The sequence below is a fragment of the Gymnodraco acuticeps genome, unplaced genomic scaffold, assembly GCF_902827175.1.
Source record: "Gymnodraco acuticeps unplaced genomic scaffold, fGymAcu1.1, whole genome shotgun sequence".
Taxonomy (NCBI): Eukaryota; Metazoa; Chordata; class Actinopteri; order Perciformes; family Bathydraconidae; genus Gymnodraco; species Gymnodraco acuticeps.
This window is the reverse complement of record NW_022991778.1, coordinates 293,257-310,000: the sequence shown is the minus strand read 5'-3', so window position 1 is coordinate 310,000 and position 16,744 is coordinate 293,257. Positions and strand designations below refer to the sequence as shown.

Here is a 16,744-nt window from a genome sequence, read left to right as displayed (position 1 = left end):
TCATTTAGCCATATTATCCAACAGGGTTTAAGAGTGGGTGATGGTGCTTTGCCTATAGGAGATATTATACATAGCTGAAGTATGACTATGTTTCTGAGAAATGACAAAGAGAACCACATGCAAACGCCCAACCAGAGGGAGAGAGAGAGAGAGAGAGAGAGAGAAGAGAGAGGAGAGAGAGAGAGAGAGAGAGAGAGAGAGAGAGAGAGAGAGAGAGAGAGAGAGAGAGAGAGAGAGACTGTGAAGTACAGGTGGTATACAAAGTCAAATATCTGACACTAATTAATTACAAAGGCAGTCTTGTCACATTTTGCAGACATATTTTCCTTAGGTGTTGAAAGCACACCTTGTGTGGTCTCGTGACTAGAAAGGGTTACATACAACTGCAAGTGCATGCATGTTGCTGCAATATGTCTTTGTAAAAATGACATTAACACAAAAAAGTTTGCCTTGAGACAAGAGTATTTTGGTATTTGTATTTGGCCTTTTTCAAGCACATAATTGATGTCTTAAGGAGGCTCTTTGGGATTCCCCCTCTTTCCTGTAGTGTATTATATATATGTTTTTGTGCATGGAAATGGTCGGCAAAGGCTAATATCCCAAAGTTCACCATGTCCTCCCCAGCACTGCACCCTCCCGCCTGAGACTCCTCGATTGGACCTCATTTCAGACCGAGGGGGAAAAAAGGTTCTGCAACAAAGGCAGTATTTCAAATATAAAGCACTTGTCAAGAAGCATAAAATACAAATATGACCCTTACAATTAGCATAATGTGTCCTCTTCAATTACGTTGAATCTAATTACTGGTTGAAGTCAACCCATACTCTAAATTCACCATTTAATCATATGAAGGGATCTGATTACACCGAACTCACAGCCTGGCCTTGACTAGTCTCTAACACAGAACATGCACAGTGACCTCATCCAATACCAACCATGATCACAAGAAGGATTTTCCAAAGAAACGCGGGGTCCAAAATCAGGGAGGGAGAAGGACGGAAAAAGAGCCACAGTTGAAAATAGACCAAGGGAGGGATATATGGACACACAGGGAGGGAGGTTGTGTGCTATCTGTCACACTTGCTGATACCAGTTACGAGACAGAGACATGCCCAACACATGAAGCTCAGCGCAAGTTCTTTCAGGAAGACTGGGTATATATACATTCACTCCGCAGCTGCATATAATCAGCTCATCACAGGCGTTCTCTTTAACCTATTACATTTCACCTCATTCTCCAGCAGCCAATTACCGTGCTGCAGCCAAACTTTAAAATGGTTCTCCTCTCTCCTGCAGTCAGCTGTGATTTCAGGTTTTCATGCTGCTGCCCACCTTCTCCCCATCCACAGTATATCCAGTGCCAGGAAGCTAATCCAAAGACCTCATCACACCTCCTCTTCATATCCAGATCTTCAGCATCATCACCAGTGTCTAGACCCCGTGGGGGTTCCCTATATAATCACGGCTGCATTTCCCCCTTTAGATATATACGATTTCAGGATCGGGGTCTAATCGCCAAAGACTTAACATTTATCATATGACATGTGTCAAAATGAAGTCTCTCCTGATGGAACTGTTTTATGTGAGTATATAGGCTGTTCCTACAGCTGATGTTGGGGTGTCTGTCCTTTTCTATTGATAAGTAGGCCTACGGCCTTCCCTCAAGGCAAACAAAGCTGTGAAGTGAGCAGCAACCTATAATTATGTGGAGTTATACATGGACGTAAATATAAGGGTTGAAGTTAATGTTGACTTGTCCTTGACTTTCAGTAAATTTATTCTGAGACAATTAAGTTATTGCAATTTAACTGCCTGAAGTGAACACATTCAATTTCAACAAAATGGAGCTTTGTAAATTAAGATAAGATAAGATAGTACTTTATAGATCCAAATGTAGGAAATGTTTGTGTTGCAGCAGCATAAAAAGACATGGCATTGTACAATAACAATTAAAAGACAATAAATAAACAAGAAAGTAGAAAATATACATTGTTGAAGTTGTATTCCACATTACAATTAAGACTTTCAGTATTTGCATTTCCTCATAGAGACAAAATACATTTTTTTCTGCCATTTATGTCTACTTGATTGACTATTTGGATCTATTCAAATTAGTTGTTTTTAAACAGTAAAACAGACTGGTTTTTGTTTGGCTTGTTTGACAATGGCATTAAAATGTGATTATACTCAACAAATAGTTGCATCAATTGGTTCATTTTTTTTTCTGAATTCAATTTTCATTGTAAATCGTTAAAAAGCACAGTTTGAGGTTTGTGGCTACTTCAATTTACAATTACATAAATATGCAAACCACTACATATAATTCTTCCTTACTGTTTATTTCTTCAACTGTGTTTCTGCTGAATGTTATACTTTATGTGGTTTCAGGCCTCATAGATCATCACACTTTGTCTCGTAAATAAGCCCAGGAGTATCAGTGAATGTATCAAACAACGATAAGTGAAATATTATTTAGCTTGTGGTTGGACTTACCACGAAAACCTTACTAGTTCTATCAATCAAAAGCATATGAGAGTATGCTTTATCAAAGAGAGCTTTCCTTGCCACGACAGGCAACTGTGTTTGGACTGTTTAGGGATGGGGTATTGGTTTCATACGGTCAATTTTATGAAATGATAGGATTTTCCATGGGTATTTTTGGTTTATCTTCTCACTGGCATAGTTTTAGTTTGGCAGATTATGTCATTTATATGGATTATATAAATACAGATGATAACGAGCAAGACAAAATCAAGTTTTCCATAAAAACGAATGCCTGTGGCTTCCTGCTAGTGATGTATACTGTTGTTCTTGATATTCAAATATACTTTGCTGTTCCTCATACAGTGATATACGATTGGCATCTAAAATAAAACACTGAATTGTTGTAACAAATGTTTGTTAATTTTTATCTGAGGTTTTCCAATCTCTTCAACAAGCACATTAAAACTCCAACACAATCTACGTTTGCCATTTGAAGCAATGGGTGACAATTTTGGTGGAGGAGACCACATGTTAACGATATATCTCCACAAGAGGTCGAGGGGGTGTCCATATGGCCGTCTGGTGTGCTGAGTGCCTCCCAAGAAACATTTTCTTACACATTGATGGTATACCTATACTTTATTACATTGGATGGGAGACAAAGAGGGTTTTTCTGACAATCATCGACATTGACATGGAAGCTTGATGTGAAAGTGCAATACAAAGTGTGAAGTCTAATATGAGTTTACCCTTGCATCACACAAAACCAATTGCAGACTTAAAAACAAGCAACAGGAATGATATGTCAGAACACATACAAACATTGGATTAATTCTGATAGCATAAGGCTTTTGATAAAACACATAAAACATCCATTACAGAATGTAGCTTACTTAACAAAAAGGCTATGCTCATGTTCGATTTCGATGAAGTGCTTGTAAGTCAGCTGGAGAAAAATGTCTGCCCGTGACAATTTATTCGATAAGAAATTATTTTATCTAGATATTTGTTAATGGAGCAAAACATTTTACGGCACTATTTCAAGGTCTCCAAAAAAAAGAGCAAAATATGCTGAATAAAATGAAAAATAACTGACTTTCCACATGCATGATGACATTTATTTTCCACCTTTGGCGTAAGCTGATGTTTTTTTACCTCAAATTCAGTGCTTTTATAATAAAATAATAGCTTAGAACCCCTTTGTAAACAATGCTGTTTAACTTGCCCCCTAGGGCATTGAGTAGACATTACAGGAAACTGCTCCCCATCAGCGTACAGTTTGTGTTTCCTATTTTTCCAGGTGTTTCCTTTATTTTGGAAGTTGATTCTCTCCAAAACGATATGAAGGGAGGCAAACACAGCCTGTACACCAGACCGTAACCTGTTACACAGTAGGTTTGACAGACTTTGTAAATCATAGGCTGTCAAATAAATCACATGAAGTAACAACTTCAAAAATGGTTAACAGCTAAATGAAAACAATTGGAGTAGCATTCAAGAAAAAAGAAACCTACTAAAAAGTGTACTATGTCATAAATCTTGTGTGACAGCTTGAATCAGAATAAATATAAGCTGGCGTTACAGTATCAGCAGGGTTATTTTTGTTACAGTCTGCACAAGCCGTTTTCATTTTTCAGCAGGACTCTGTACAGGATAATGACCATGTGGAAAGGGATGTCTGACTCATGCATCAGTGTGGGGTCTCTGCAGCCCCCAGATGACGAATGAGACAGGATCATAATTACACAAGGACAAATGTTCGAGGATACATTTTTTTCACCTGAGTGCAAAAGTGTTTTTAAAGTATTTTTTTCCACCTGGCTACAGCAGATTAAGTGGTCCTCACACCAAGCTATGGAAGTGTGGTGCTCACAAGTGTAGCAAAAATATGTATGTATGTGTGTGTAATTTATGCCAGTGTGGGCTTCAATAGGTCGTCGATCCATCCAAATTTGTTTTGTTTATTGTTCCATTTTACCTAACAAGGGATAGTAGTTGAAATTATTAGGAATGCCTATTAGAAATTAGATGCCTTTAGATGTATTTTCTGGCTAAATAATGCTATGATAATGATAAACAGACTCGACCATAATCAGTGTTGTTTAGATTTGGTCGTCCTTCTAGCTCTGCAGCATAGGAACCTGAACATGGCAAATGTCAATAACAGCATTACAGTCGCTATAGTCAGCAATAGTAGCAGTACATCTAAACCGTAGTACGAGTACCAGGGCATCTTATAAGCCTCTGTACGCAGGTGAGGTGCCCCCTTATTACGCATCACATATTCTACCCAGAAGGTGGCCTGATCCATTGGGGTCATTGGCTGATCTCTGTGCAAACGTGACAGTCTTTGCATGTTCTGTCTGTAGCTGTCGTGATGGAGCACTTCATTTATGCCTTGCTCAAAACTGTGTCCGCTAACATCAGCTAGCTCAATTATCTTTCCGGCGCCTCTGTGTTGCAGACGTAGAAGATTGTCATACTGGTCAAAGAACAATGGTATACCGAGCACAGGGACCCCGTGGTAAATGGCCTCCTGTACGCCGTTGGTTCCCCCATGAGCTACAAAGACTTTTGTCTGCGGGTGGCCAAGGAGGTCTTTCTGCGGCATCCAGTCCACTATCAGGGTGTTGTTGCCCAAAGTAGAAGGACGCTCACCTTTGTGCCTCCATATCACCTGATCAGAAAATGAAATCATTATGAATTGGTTTTGTGTCTGTACAAAAGATATAATGATGATTCCATTGCTGTAGCCTGCATCTACTTATCATAAAACTATAAATTATACAATCAAGTATTATTATTATTATAATTTTGAATGTTATGGTGCGTTCATACCGGACATTATTTCTGTCTTTAGGACGTTGTTGTGAGTTTGGACGGAGCATATACAGGTTAGTTTAGCCTGACCGATCTCCATTCAGAAAACACGCATTTTAAAAGTTTTTTCAGCTGCCGTCTTGTCTGCACACTGCACATTAATTCATGGTTTTTACTAACCAGTATCAGTATGTAGTAGGGATGTAACGATATACCGAATATCACCGTATCGCGGTAAATAAACGTCCCAATAACGTCGTGAGACTGACAAAATCTACTGCGATTTTTTTTTTTTTTTTAAAACACTTTTTTTTGTTTTAAACCTTTATTTAACCAGGTGGTCCCATTGAGATCATCGATCTCTTTTTCAAGAGAGACCTGTCCAACATGGCAGCAAGTAGGTTACAACATGAACATAAAACAACAGAACACAAAAGGACATCGTATTTACAGGGCTACATTTACACACCTCGAGACATTGACAAGTACCAACAGTATATTTATATCTCGCCCTGTCAATAAGCCTCACCTTCTTGGCAAAAACTGTATTTTTTTTAAAGTGGTGGAGATACAATGCACAGTTTGACCCACTGCTGTCACCCATGGCCAAAGCATATCTCTCCGTCCCACTGAGGTGGCGTTAGACTTTTTCGCTGTCCGTCATTTTGACAGACAGGATCGTAAAATGTCCGTCATAATCCCTTATTACCCGTCGGGTCTGAACAGTTCACAAGAGAGCACGCTCGTGAACTGTCAACGGGGGGGGGGGGGGGGGCGGTGTTATGCCGTGTGTGCATGCGCACCTCGCGGGAGCGCACACAGCGTAAAGCAAAACCTCCCAGACATGTGTTGATCTGTACGGCAAAGTACGGTTTGGAAACTATATCATTTCCTTTTGGAGGGCATGCATAACACGGCATAACACCAGAGCCTCGCTGCGGGGAAACGTTGGCGCTGTTCCGAGTTTGTTCTAATCTGTCAAAATGACAGACTGCTTTCAGATTTTTCCGTCATTGATAAATAAAATATTTGGTTAACGCGACCACTGCTGTCCCAGCAACATCAATACCAAGCGAGAGAGTTGTTTCCAGAGCAGGGGATATTGTAAATGCCCATCCCAGCGTATAAATACCTGGAAATTTGGACATTCTCATATTCCTAAAAACCTGTCTGATGATGCTGTGTGAGTGTGAGTTTGAGTTGAGTTACTTGAAAAACTAAAGTGAAACTTGATTTATTTTATTGCAGGGTCTGATTATTAAATGTCCTTGTTTATTTGTGAGATGCAGTGGCACAAAGAAAAGGCCTACTTTGTTTGGTAGTACTAGGTACAAAAACACTGGTTTTCTTGTTCCAGTCTGTTACTGTCACTTTGTTTTTGACACTTTAAAATACTGCTATCCTACTAAAATGCTGTACAAATCAAATTTATTATGTAATAAAGAAACATTTTCCGAGTAAAAAAAATGTGTATTGAAATTTTTTTAAATTTTTTTTTTCTTTTTTCTTTATTATTCAATATCGCGATAAATACCGTACCGTGGACTTGTTATCGCGATATTATCGTACCGTGAGTTTTTGGTATCGTTACATCCAGTCATTCCGGCATCATTTTGAAACGTGTATTACAATAACATCATGGTAGAATATGTTAATTTAGTTGTAGTTGGTCATTTCTATCACAGTATTTACATGGAGATAAGCCCCGCCCCCTGGCCAGCGCGTCTTGTTTGAATGATGTGAATAAACACAGCTGACAGCCGCGGTGAAACTCGAGCGATCAGAGGTGTCCGGTAGGAACGCAGCATTACTATTGATAATTACCAATTAAAAACTAGCAGTTTTCAACATTTCATGAAATAACAAAGTGGAATCTCTGAGCATGTGTTACCTTCTGAGGCATCTTGGCAAAGACGCTGGCGATTTCATTTGCGACCTCTTTGGGCAAAGCATTCACAAAAGTCCCCAGAGTCATGATGATTACTCCATGCTCCCCAGCACTCTGAACAAAGTCCTCCAGGTCTGCTGGCAGTGGTTGGGCTGGTTTGCACTGGAACCCTCCTATGTAGATGACATTTGGCATTGTTGGCCGAGGGAATTCAAACACAAAATCCGACCTGAACAGCCAAATGTCTGCTTCCTGGAGAAGCGAAATTATGTCACATCCACCCTCAATGTATTTTGCACAGATTGCATCATAGACCGGTCCCACCAAGAATTTGTGCTGGAACACTATGATGCCATAGAAAAAAATATTCTTCACCCTCTGGAAAAAAGTCATTTTGTCCGTTAATCCTGATCCTGGAACTGGGATATAGGACAATGGTGACGGAGCTATCACAAAGTGGCCTTCTCCGCTGGTGATCCAGCGAACATTGAGCACCAAAGGCAGTTTTAAAATACTTGGCCAGTATGACCCCTGGTCCTATACCTGGGTCGGTTAGTACAAGATCATATTGGGCATCTTTTAAGCTTTTGACCACCATTTCATCATCTAAGATTTGAGGGAGGGCATCAGCCCACATCAAATGAAGACGAGCAATCAAAAAGAGAAAATCCTTGGTGAGTTTTAGGAAAGTAAGTGCTGAAGCACCCTCTATCTGCGCCTGAAATGTATCAAAAATAGATAATTTTAATACAGTTCTTGAAAGTCAATAAGACCATGTGGGTCCAAATAAATTATCCATAATGACATACCTGCATATGCTGCTGTAGGTAAACATCTAGGATGTCCTCCATGCCTTTACTAAGTTCCATGTTAATGGATGTGTAGAGGGGAGACTTTTCTGGGATGTACCAGCTGTTGGAGGCCCTTATCACAGTGATGCTGTGTCCCCTGGCATGAAGTTCTTCCAGCTGGATCTTCATATTGATCCAGTGGCTGCCGTCCAGAGGAAACACAAGGATGTTTCCTCCATCACAAGGTGGTGTGAAGTAAATCAGACAAACACTGAGGATGGAAAATATTCCACAAACACAATGCATGGTTCCTGAAATGTGAGAGAAAAATCTTTATAACGCGATAAACTTCTTACATTTCATATAGAATCATAGACGTTTGTTTAGCAAATTCATGGAAAAATATCTAGTTTGTATTGGTAAAGTGAATATGAATCTGCAGAGGATTATATCTTTGGTACGATCCTATCGTTTTTACTTACCCATGCTTCAGAGTTGCGTCTGGATTATCGGCTGCATGCAGAATGATTACTTATTTTTGTGTTCAAACTCCAGTCCCAGATCAGTGATGGTCTGACTTCCAAAATAAATAAATGACTGTATGTGTCACAGGTCACATGAAGTTTTTGGCGCTGCATATATTTTGCAGGTGACAGACAAAGTGATAACATTCTTTATGAGATCATCCTAGCTTATTACTTGTTTTAGTATTGTTTTTAAATAATTGCTTATAGTTTCCTGTAAAGTGTAGTTATTTGAAAAGTCTCACTCTCTTGCATGCAAGCTTTCATGAGGAAAAACTGTGACCTCTTTCAAATGAGTGTTGGAGAAGGTAGAGCAAAATCAACTCACTTGATTTTCATGCATATAAAGTTGAGATTATAAATTAATGTAAACACCTAGAGTATGCAAATGGAGGTTTTGGACTAATGTGTAAGCTTTGATGTTTTGGAAAATGTTCTTGCAGTACTTTTGACCAGTTGTATGACCTAAAGGTTTGTTAAATATAATTTATGCAAAAGAGCTGCATGTTGAATATAGGTTGCAGGTCTCAGGACTGAACTCAGTTGACCTGAGCGATGTTATCTAAAAGCAGTGGAGGACATTTTTCATATATTTCTCCTAAATAAAAGTAGCTTAATACCTTAATGTAAAGAATATCCCACCACAAGTACAAAATCCTGCATTGAAAATGTTACTTAAAGGTGGGGTAGGTAATTTTGGAGAAACCAGCTCGAGTGTGCTAGAATTTGAAAATACACATCCGGAAAAAATCTGCCACTTCCTTACAGAGCCCCTCCTCCAACACACACGAACATGCACATGACCAATGAGGGCACGAGATAAGTTTGTGCACAGATGGAAGGCTGACAGGCAGGTAGGCCATCCAGTTATTTTAGCCGGGCCGGCTAAAATGATTAGTCGTGCTTTTTACAGCGCTACGGTTCCACAGATTACATTTTTTTTAAAGGATTTTTTGTCAAAGCACTTAAAATATTCATTGCTATCGGGATGTTAAGAGCATTCCATGGAATATAACAAAAAGTGTATCTCGAGCCGGTTTCTCAAATGTACCTACCCGTGGGGTATGTAATTCACTTCAGATACACCTTTTGTTATATTCCATGGAATGCTCTTAACATCCCGATAGCAATAAATACATGAAATGCTTTGACAATAAATACATACAAAATGTCATCTGTGGAAGCCGTAGCACTGTAAAAAGCACAACCAATCATTTTAGCCGGCCCGGCTAAAATAACTGGATGGTCTACCTGCCTGTCAGCCTTCCATCTGTGCACAAACTTATCTTGTGCCCTCATTGGTCATGTGCGCGTTTGTGTGTGTTGGAGGAGGGGCTCTGTAAGGAAGTCTGAAGGAAGGGGCAGATTTTTTTCGGCTGCGTAGTTTCAAATTCTAGCGCACTCGAGCTGGTTTCTATTCTTACCTACCCTACCTTTAATTAAATGTGTGTAAGGGTTATTTGGAAAATAATGGCAAAAGTTAAATTACCTTGTGCAGAAAAATGTCCCGTGAGTAGAAGAGTAAAGTGAGATACCTAAAGTTTATGCAGTAGCCTACTTTTATAAATTAACTTTCCACCTCTGTAGGTGAGTTTAAAATAGCTGATTGCAGCTTACACATTAATTCAACTGAGAGTGACCACCAAGAGAATAATTACTTTAGCTATTTGACTGTGGCACAACTTTTATGCAGAGGTGGAAGAAGTAGCCTACTCAGATCTTCTACTTTAGTCAAAGTACAAGTACCAGAGTGTATGAATACTCTGCTACAATTAAAAGTCCTGCATACAAAATGTTACTCAAGTAAAAGTAAAAAAGTATTAGCATCCAAATATACTTAAAGTACAAAAACTAAAATCATACCTATGATGGTTGCTCACAGGCACATGAAAACAAAACGGCCTGATGCTCTCGAGAGAACATTTCACAAATTAGCCGTCATGCCTGCCTGATGAGAGCAAAAGTAACTGTACGTGGCCCATGGAGCATTTTTTTTTAAACTATCCACCGATTTACAGAAGTCTCTTTCCCAATGTAAGTCAATGGGAAAAAGTTATTTCGGCCCAGTTACGTCACAAACTGAAACGGAAGTTGTAGTACCGCCGTTTGGCCATTACGAACATTTGCTTCCACGTCCGGCGCACTTCATGAGGGCCTAGATGACATGTATTGATCATTAGGTCTGACCATTATGGTTCACAAGGGCAAAAATGTTAATTTGATTTTTTTTCCACTCTGGGTGCTATACTATACTTGTTCAACCCAGTCTCATGGCATTTCGTGTTCACCAACACGATTTTGAATCTATTGATTCGTGTTCACCAACACGATGTTCCCCTTTTTTTCGTGTTGCACAGCACGATTTTAAAAGCAATGTATTTCTACTGGTAATGACGCTCATGGAAGCACGGCATTCGTTTGTGTCGGCTGCCCTTAAAGGCAATGTGAGCGTCCATTCTCATTGGATAACGGAGAATTGTACACCCGGAAGTAAGTATTCCCCTTACTGTCGATTGATTTTACAGTGATATCTGCACTACTCATCGACTAAAAAACACCAGATTATCCTTGTTAATTACACAACATTGATTGGTTTAAATTGTGTGCCATTTTTTTGTATTTTTCCCCTTCGATTCGGAGAAACAAATATTTTTTCGGAGTAAAGGATGGCAGAAGACACTACACTACCCAGAATCCCCAGCTATCGTTTGGACTACACCATGTGCTCTGTTTGACAAACCCCGTTTTTTTCACCATTCATTCCAATGGCTGGCGTCTATGTCACGTGATCTTCAAATTTCTCCCTGCAGAAAAAAAAAACATGGCCGAACTTCGTTTTATTCTCGGTGGAAAATGCCTATTTTAAAGTTAGTTTGGCCATTAAAATGCGTTTTGATGTCATTTGATGCGAGAAATATGAGTTGTTATTTCAGATTATGTGTGCAGTGGATGTACATGATCTTTAGTTTGCTAGTTATTACGAAGATTACTTCAGGAAATTGCGTCCATAGAACGTTTTCATTGTTACCAAGGTGGTTGCTAGGGACGCTGCTATCGATATTATTTCTGTTATGTTGTGTAACTGTTTAATGGTGTTATCTTTATTGCTACCCCCTTCCCCGTCAATGTATAGTGTTGGTCCACAGCGCAAACATATTAGTTTAACAAAATCCGCATCTAAAGATAGCCTACGTTATTTTCCCCTGTGCAATTCCAGTCTCACATCTCAGAGCACATCGTCATTAACAAATACCGGAAACAGACCGAAAACATTTTTTTTTAAAAATATAATAATACTTTATTCCGAGTGTGCTTGCTTTTCTCTTTGAAAGTCATCACATAACGGCATTGTAATACACGGTTCGGCTGCATTAAATATTACATATCTGCCGTAGTTCTGTATTTATAGAGCCCTGATGAGAAGATTCTAGACAAACATGAGGAACTGAAAACGTGACGTGGATCATAAATATATCAGCCATTAAACAACATCTTACATTTCTTTTCACACAATACGTCTCCTTGCAGTATCAACACTAATTCGGCTGACTTTTATATTTGATCCAATTGGTAGATAGGCTGTATTTACACCATAAAGGTGCACAGCTGATATAAAGGGACACCTAGTGGTTAAAGCATGTTATTGAATTTCATTATTTGTATTATTAGATATTAATAGGATCCCTATAAAGTATATTCATTACTCGTTATTCTCTACTAATAGTTCATTAAAGACTGTATATAATGACTATTTTGCACATCCCTTTCAAGATTTTCTAAGGTTTCTTGACATATCATATAGGCCTACACAACTATGGTGTAGTTATGCATTGAATGAAAAACTTGGGTCGCAGGTTCCTCAATAGTGCATTACAAGACATCTATCAATATTTGTGCATACCTCCAGCGAAGCACTTATTTTAACTGATATTATACATAATGTATTATACTCTTATAAGATGTATGTAGATATTTCATCTCCGGCCTTGTCAGGTATTGAACAATCAATAAATAAAGAACACAGAATTGTTAAATATAAAACACAGAATTTGTGTGATTATACTAAATGATTTACAAATAAACACCACTGCATATTTACAACTGTTACACATGCTGATGTAACGCAAATGTTCCAAATTGGGATCAATAAAGTACATCTTATCTTAAGCTGATCGATGGCTACTGCCATATTTGCAAAATTTGCCTCTGAACCTTGACAAGTGCATGTTTCAGGCTTATCAATTAATGTGATGTAATGTTATCAATTAACAACAGGGGTCACAAACATAAGACCAGCTGTTAAATAAAGCTCTTCTGACCTTAGCTGGCATGTGTGTATATATATTAATGCTGCCCATTATGGGCACAACTTCTTATTATGGGAAATATGAAAACGTCTTTTAAAACTACAACTCCCAGTAGAGACGTGCCATAGATAGAGAACATGTTGCGAAACAGAATAGCCAGCATGTGTAGTTCTGGGGACGGGGTGGGGGAGGGGGGGACGCGGTGGACCCGTTCAAATCCAGTTTTGGACAGTCTGCCGTGGTTCCATCCCATTTCAAATGCTGTTCGAGGCTCGGCGTAACCCTCGGAGCACACTCTCCAATCACAGAGCTTGAGGACTATCACAGGGTTTGTCAAACAGAGCACATGGTGTAGTCCAAACGATAGCTGGGGATTTTGGGTAGTGTATTGTCTTCTGCTATCCTTTACTCCGAAAAAATATTTGTTTCTCCGAATCGAAGGGGAAAAATACAAAAGCATTGCACACAATTTAAACCAATCAATGTTGTGTAATTAACAAGGATAATCTGGTGTTTTTTAGTCGATGAGTAGTGCAGATATCACTGTAAAATCAATCGACAGTAAGGGGAATACTTACTTCCGGGTGTACAATTCTCCGTTATCCAATGAGAATGGACGCTCACATTGCCTTTAAGGGCAGCCGACACAAACGAATGCCGTGCTTCCATGAGCGTCATTACCAGTAGAAATACATTGCTTTTAAAATCGTGCTGTGCAACATGAAAAAAAGGGGGAAATCGTGTTGGTGAACACGAATCAATAGATTAAAAATCGTGTTGGTGAACACGAAATGCCATGAGACTGGGTTGACTTGTTATAGTGAGTTAAGAGTGGACGATCATCATGTTCCCTGGTATGTGATTACCTAAAGTAGACAAAGGTTGAAGAGCAACTGAAGAAAACAATTATTTATATTGTGTCTGCCTTGAAGGCTCTTAGGATGGACAAAGGTCTTTGGACTGACCGTTGTTAATAATTGCCTGCTAGAAAGATCAAAGATAAAAGTAAATCTGTTCAACAAAAACAAATAGTTGAATAATCTAAAGAGCAGGTATACATTTGCCAAATGACTCTGCTTAATCACACAATCACAATTGATTTGTGGGTATTTTAAAATAAAAATCTTAATCTGTCCACAAACCTTTGACAAGCGATTCTAAAAAAGTGAAGGTGCTACATTTCTTTAACAATATCTTTATTTTAGGTGGATACATTAAATGACTAACTGTCATTTTACTTTATAAATAATAAATAGAAACAAATGAGATGCCTTTAGATGTATTTTTTGTCTAAAAAATGCTTTACCGAACTCATTGTATCCTATTTCTAAAAAAAAACTCAACCGTAATCAGTGTTTTTTGGATTTTGTCGACCGTCTAGCTCTGCAGCATAGGAACCTGAACATGGCAAATGTCAATAACAGCAGTACAGTCGCTATAGTCAGCAATAGTAGCAGTACATCTAAACCGTAGTACGAGTACCAGGGCATCTTATAAGCCTCTGTACGCAGGTGAGGTGCCCCCTTATTACGCATCACATATTCTACCCAGAAGGTGGCCTGATCCATTGGGGTCATTGGCTGATCTCTGTGCAAACGTGACAGTCTTTGCATGTTCTGTCTGTAGCTGTCGTGATGGAGCACTTCATTTATGCCTTGCTCAAAACTGTGTCCGCTAACATCAGCTAGCTCAATTATCTTTCCGGCGCCTCTGTGTTGCAGACGTAGAAGATTGTCATACTGGTCAAAGAACAATGGTATACCGAGCACAGGGACCCCGTGGTAAATGGCCTCCTGTACGCCGTTGGTTCCCCCATGAGCTACAAAGACTTTTGTCTGCGGGTGGCCAAGGAGGTCTTTCTGCGGCATCCAGTCCACTATCAGGGTGTTGTTGCCCAAAGTAGAAGGACGCTCACCTTTGTGCCTCCATATCACCTGATCAGAAAATGAAATCATTGTATTTAGTTTTACAACATAATGACGATTCCCTTGCTTCAGCTTGTCCCCACTTATTAGATAACTATCAATTATGCAATTTAGTATTATCCTTTTGCTTTATTCTGATTATTACTGATTATCGGCTAGCAGTTTTCAACATTTCATGAAATAACAAAATTGAATCTCTGAGCATGTGTTACCTTCTGAGGCATCTTGGCAAAGACGCTGGCGATTTCATTTGCTACCTCTTTGGGCAAAGCATTCACCAACGTTCCCAGAGTCATGATGATTACTCCATGCTCCCCAGCACTCTGAACAAAGTCCTCCAGGTCTGCTGGCAGTGGTTGGGCTGGTTTGCACTGGAACCCTCCTATGTAGATGACATTTGGCATTGTTGGCCGAGGGAATTCAAACACAAAATCCGACCTGAACAGCCAAATGTCTGCTTCTTGGAGAAGCGAAATGATGTCACATCCACCCTCAATGTATTTCTCACACATGGCATCATAGACCGGCCCCACCAAGAATTCCTGCTGGAACAATATGATGCCATAGAAAAAAATATTCTTCACCCTCTGGAAAAAAGTCATTTTGTCCGTTAATCCTGATCCTGGAACTGGGATATAGGACAATGGTGACGGAGCTATCACAAAGTGGCCTTCTCCACTGGTGATCCAGCGAACATTGAGCACCAAAGGCAATTTCAAATACTTTGCTAATACAACCCCTGGTGCAATAGCTGGGTCAGTGAGAACAAGATCATATTGGGCATCCTTCAAGCTTTTGACCATTATTTCATCATCTAAGATTTGAGGGAGGGCATAAGACCAAATTGAATGAGCATGAGCAATCATAGAGAGGAAATCCTTGGTGAGTTTGAGGAAAGTAAGTGCCGATGCACCCTCTCTCTGCGCCTGAAAGATTGCAAAAGAAAATGTTTTAAAGTGGTGATCAGTAATCAACTTAATATGTGAATGACTAGAATACAATTTGTCTCCATTACATTATCCATAATTTCCTACCCGCATATGCTCCTGAAGGTACACATCAAAGAAGTCCTCAAAGCCTTCATTAATTTCAATGGTAATGGATGTGTAGAGGGGAGACTTTTCTGGGATGTACCAGCTGTTGGAGGCCCTTATCACATCGATGCTGTGTCCCCTGGCATGAAGTTCTTCCAGCAGGATCTTCATATTGATCCAGTGGCTGCCGTCCACAGGAAACACAAGGATGTTTCCTCCATCACAAGGTGGTGTGAAGGAAATCAGACAAACACTGAGGAATACAAATATTCCACGATGCAATAGCATGGTTCCTGAAATTAGAAGAGATATTAAATAACACAAAAGACATCTTTCTTTTCAAATTGTCTAGACGTGCGCTCACAAGTTTAAGGATAAAGATCCAGTTTCTGTTGGTAAGACGTATTTAAATTATATTAATATTATTTAATATTTTAAAATGTTGGTATCATACTATCCACAACTCAATCATTTTCCTGCCATTCACTCACCCATGCTGAAGAGTGGCAGCAGGATTGCCTGATGCCTACCGAATGACAGTATTTAGAGGATTCCCTATATATTTGAGTTCAAACTCCAGTCTCAAATACGGTCTGTCCCCATAAGTAAATGAGTTACATGTGTCACGTGTCACATGAAATTATGGCGCTAAAAAAATAATTCTGTAGTGGACCAACAAAGTGACTATTTCTTTGTTGTCATGTCATCATAGCACATACATAACTTCCTTAAGTAATGTTGTTGTCAAATTGCTGGTAGAATCCTGTAAAGTTTAGTATTGTAAATGTCTTACTCTCTTGCATGCAAGCTTTTATCAGAAGGACCTCTGAACTCTTTCATAAGAGTATTAGCGGGGATTGTGTAATATTGAGCCACAACATTTTCATGGATATCAAATTTAAAGTGTAAATAAATAAATACCTGGAAAGTATACAAATGTGTTTTTTGATTTAAAGTTAGAGCTTATAGCA

At 39.2% G+C, this 16,744-nt stretch overlaps 1 protein-coding gene and 1 pseudogene across 1 annotated transcript; both read right to left on the bottom strand.

Moving 5' to 3' along the window:
* Positions 1-3,127: 3,127 nt before the first annotated feature.
* On the bottom strand, positions 3,128-9,188 carry LOC117535132 (annotated as a pseudogene).
* Positions 9,189-14,025: 4,837 nt separating this feature from the next.
* Positions 14,026-16,292, bottom strand: LOC117535135 (UDP-glucuronosyltransferase 2A1-like). The gene is made up of 4 exons (XM_034199485.1): positions 16,265-16,292; positions 15,774-16,066; positions 14,952-15,665; positions 14,026-14,748 (listed from the first exon to the last, which is right to left on the bottom strand). The coding sequence occupies exons 1-4, from the start codon at positions 16,266-16,268 to the stop codon at positions 14,164-14,166; spliced, it is 1,596 nt and encodes a 531-aa protein (XP_034055376.1). The 5' UTR covers positions 16,269-16,292; the 3' UTR covers positions 14,026-14,163.
* Positions 16,293-16,744: the final 452 nt, after the last annotated feature.

Bases quoted from the DNA above. Each gene is read 5' to 3' on its own strand.
- LOC117535135 (XM_034199485.1), bottom strand. The intron at 15,666-15,773 runs GTAGGAAATTAT...GCAATCTTTCAG, and splicing joins ACCTTCAGGAGCATATGCGG to GCGCAGAGAGAGGGTGCATC. The intron at 14,749-14,951 runs GTAACACATGCT...TTTTCTGATCAG, and splicing joins TTGCCAAGATGCCTCAGAAG to GTGATATGGAGGCACAAAGG.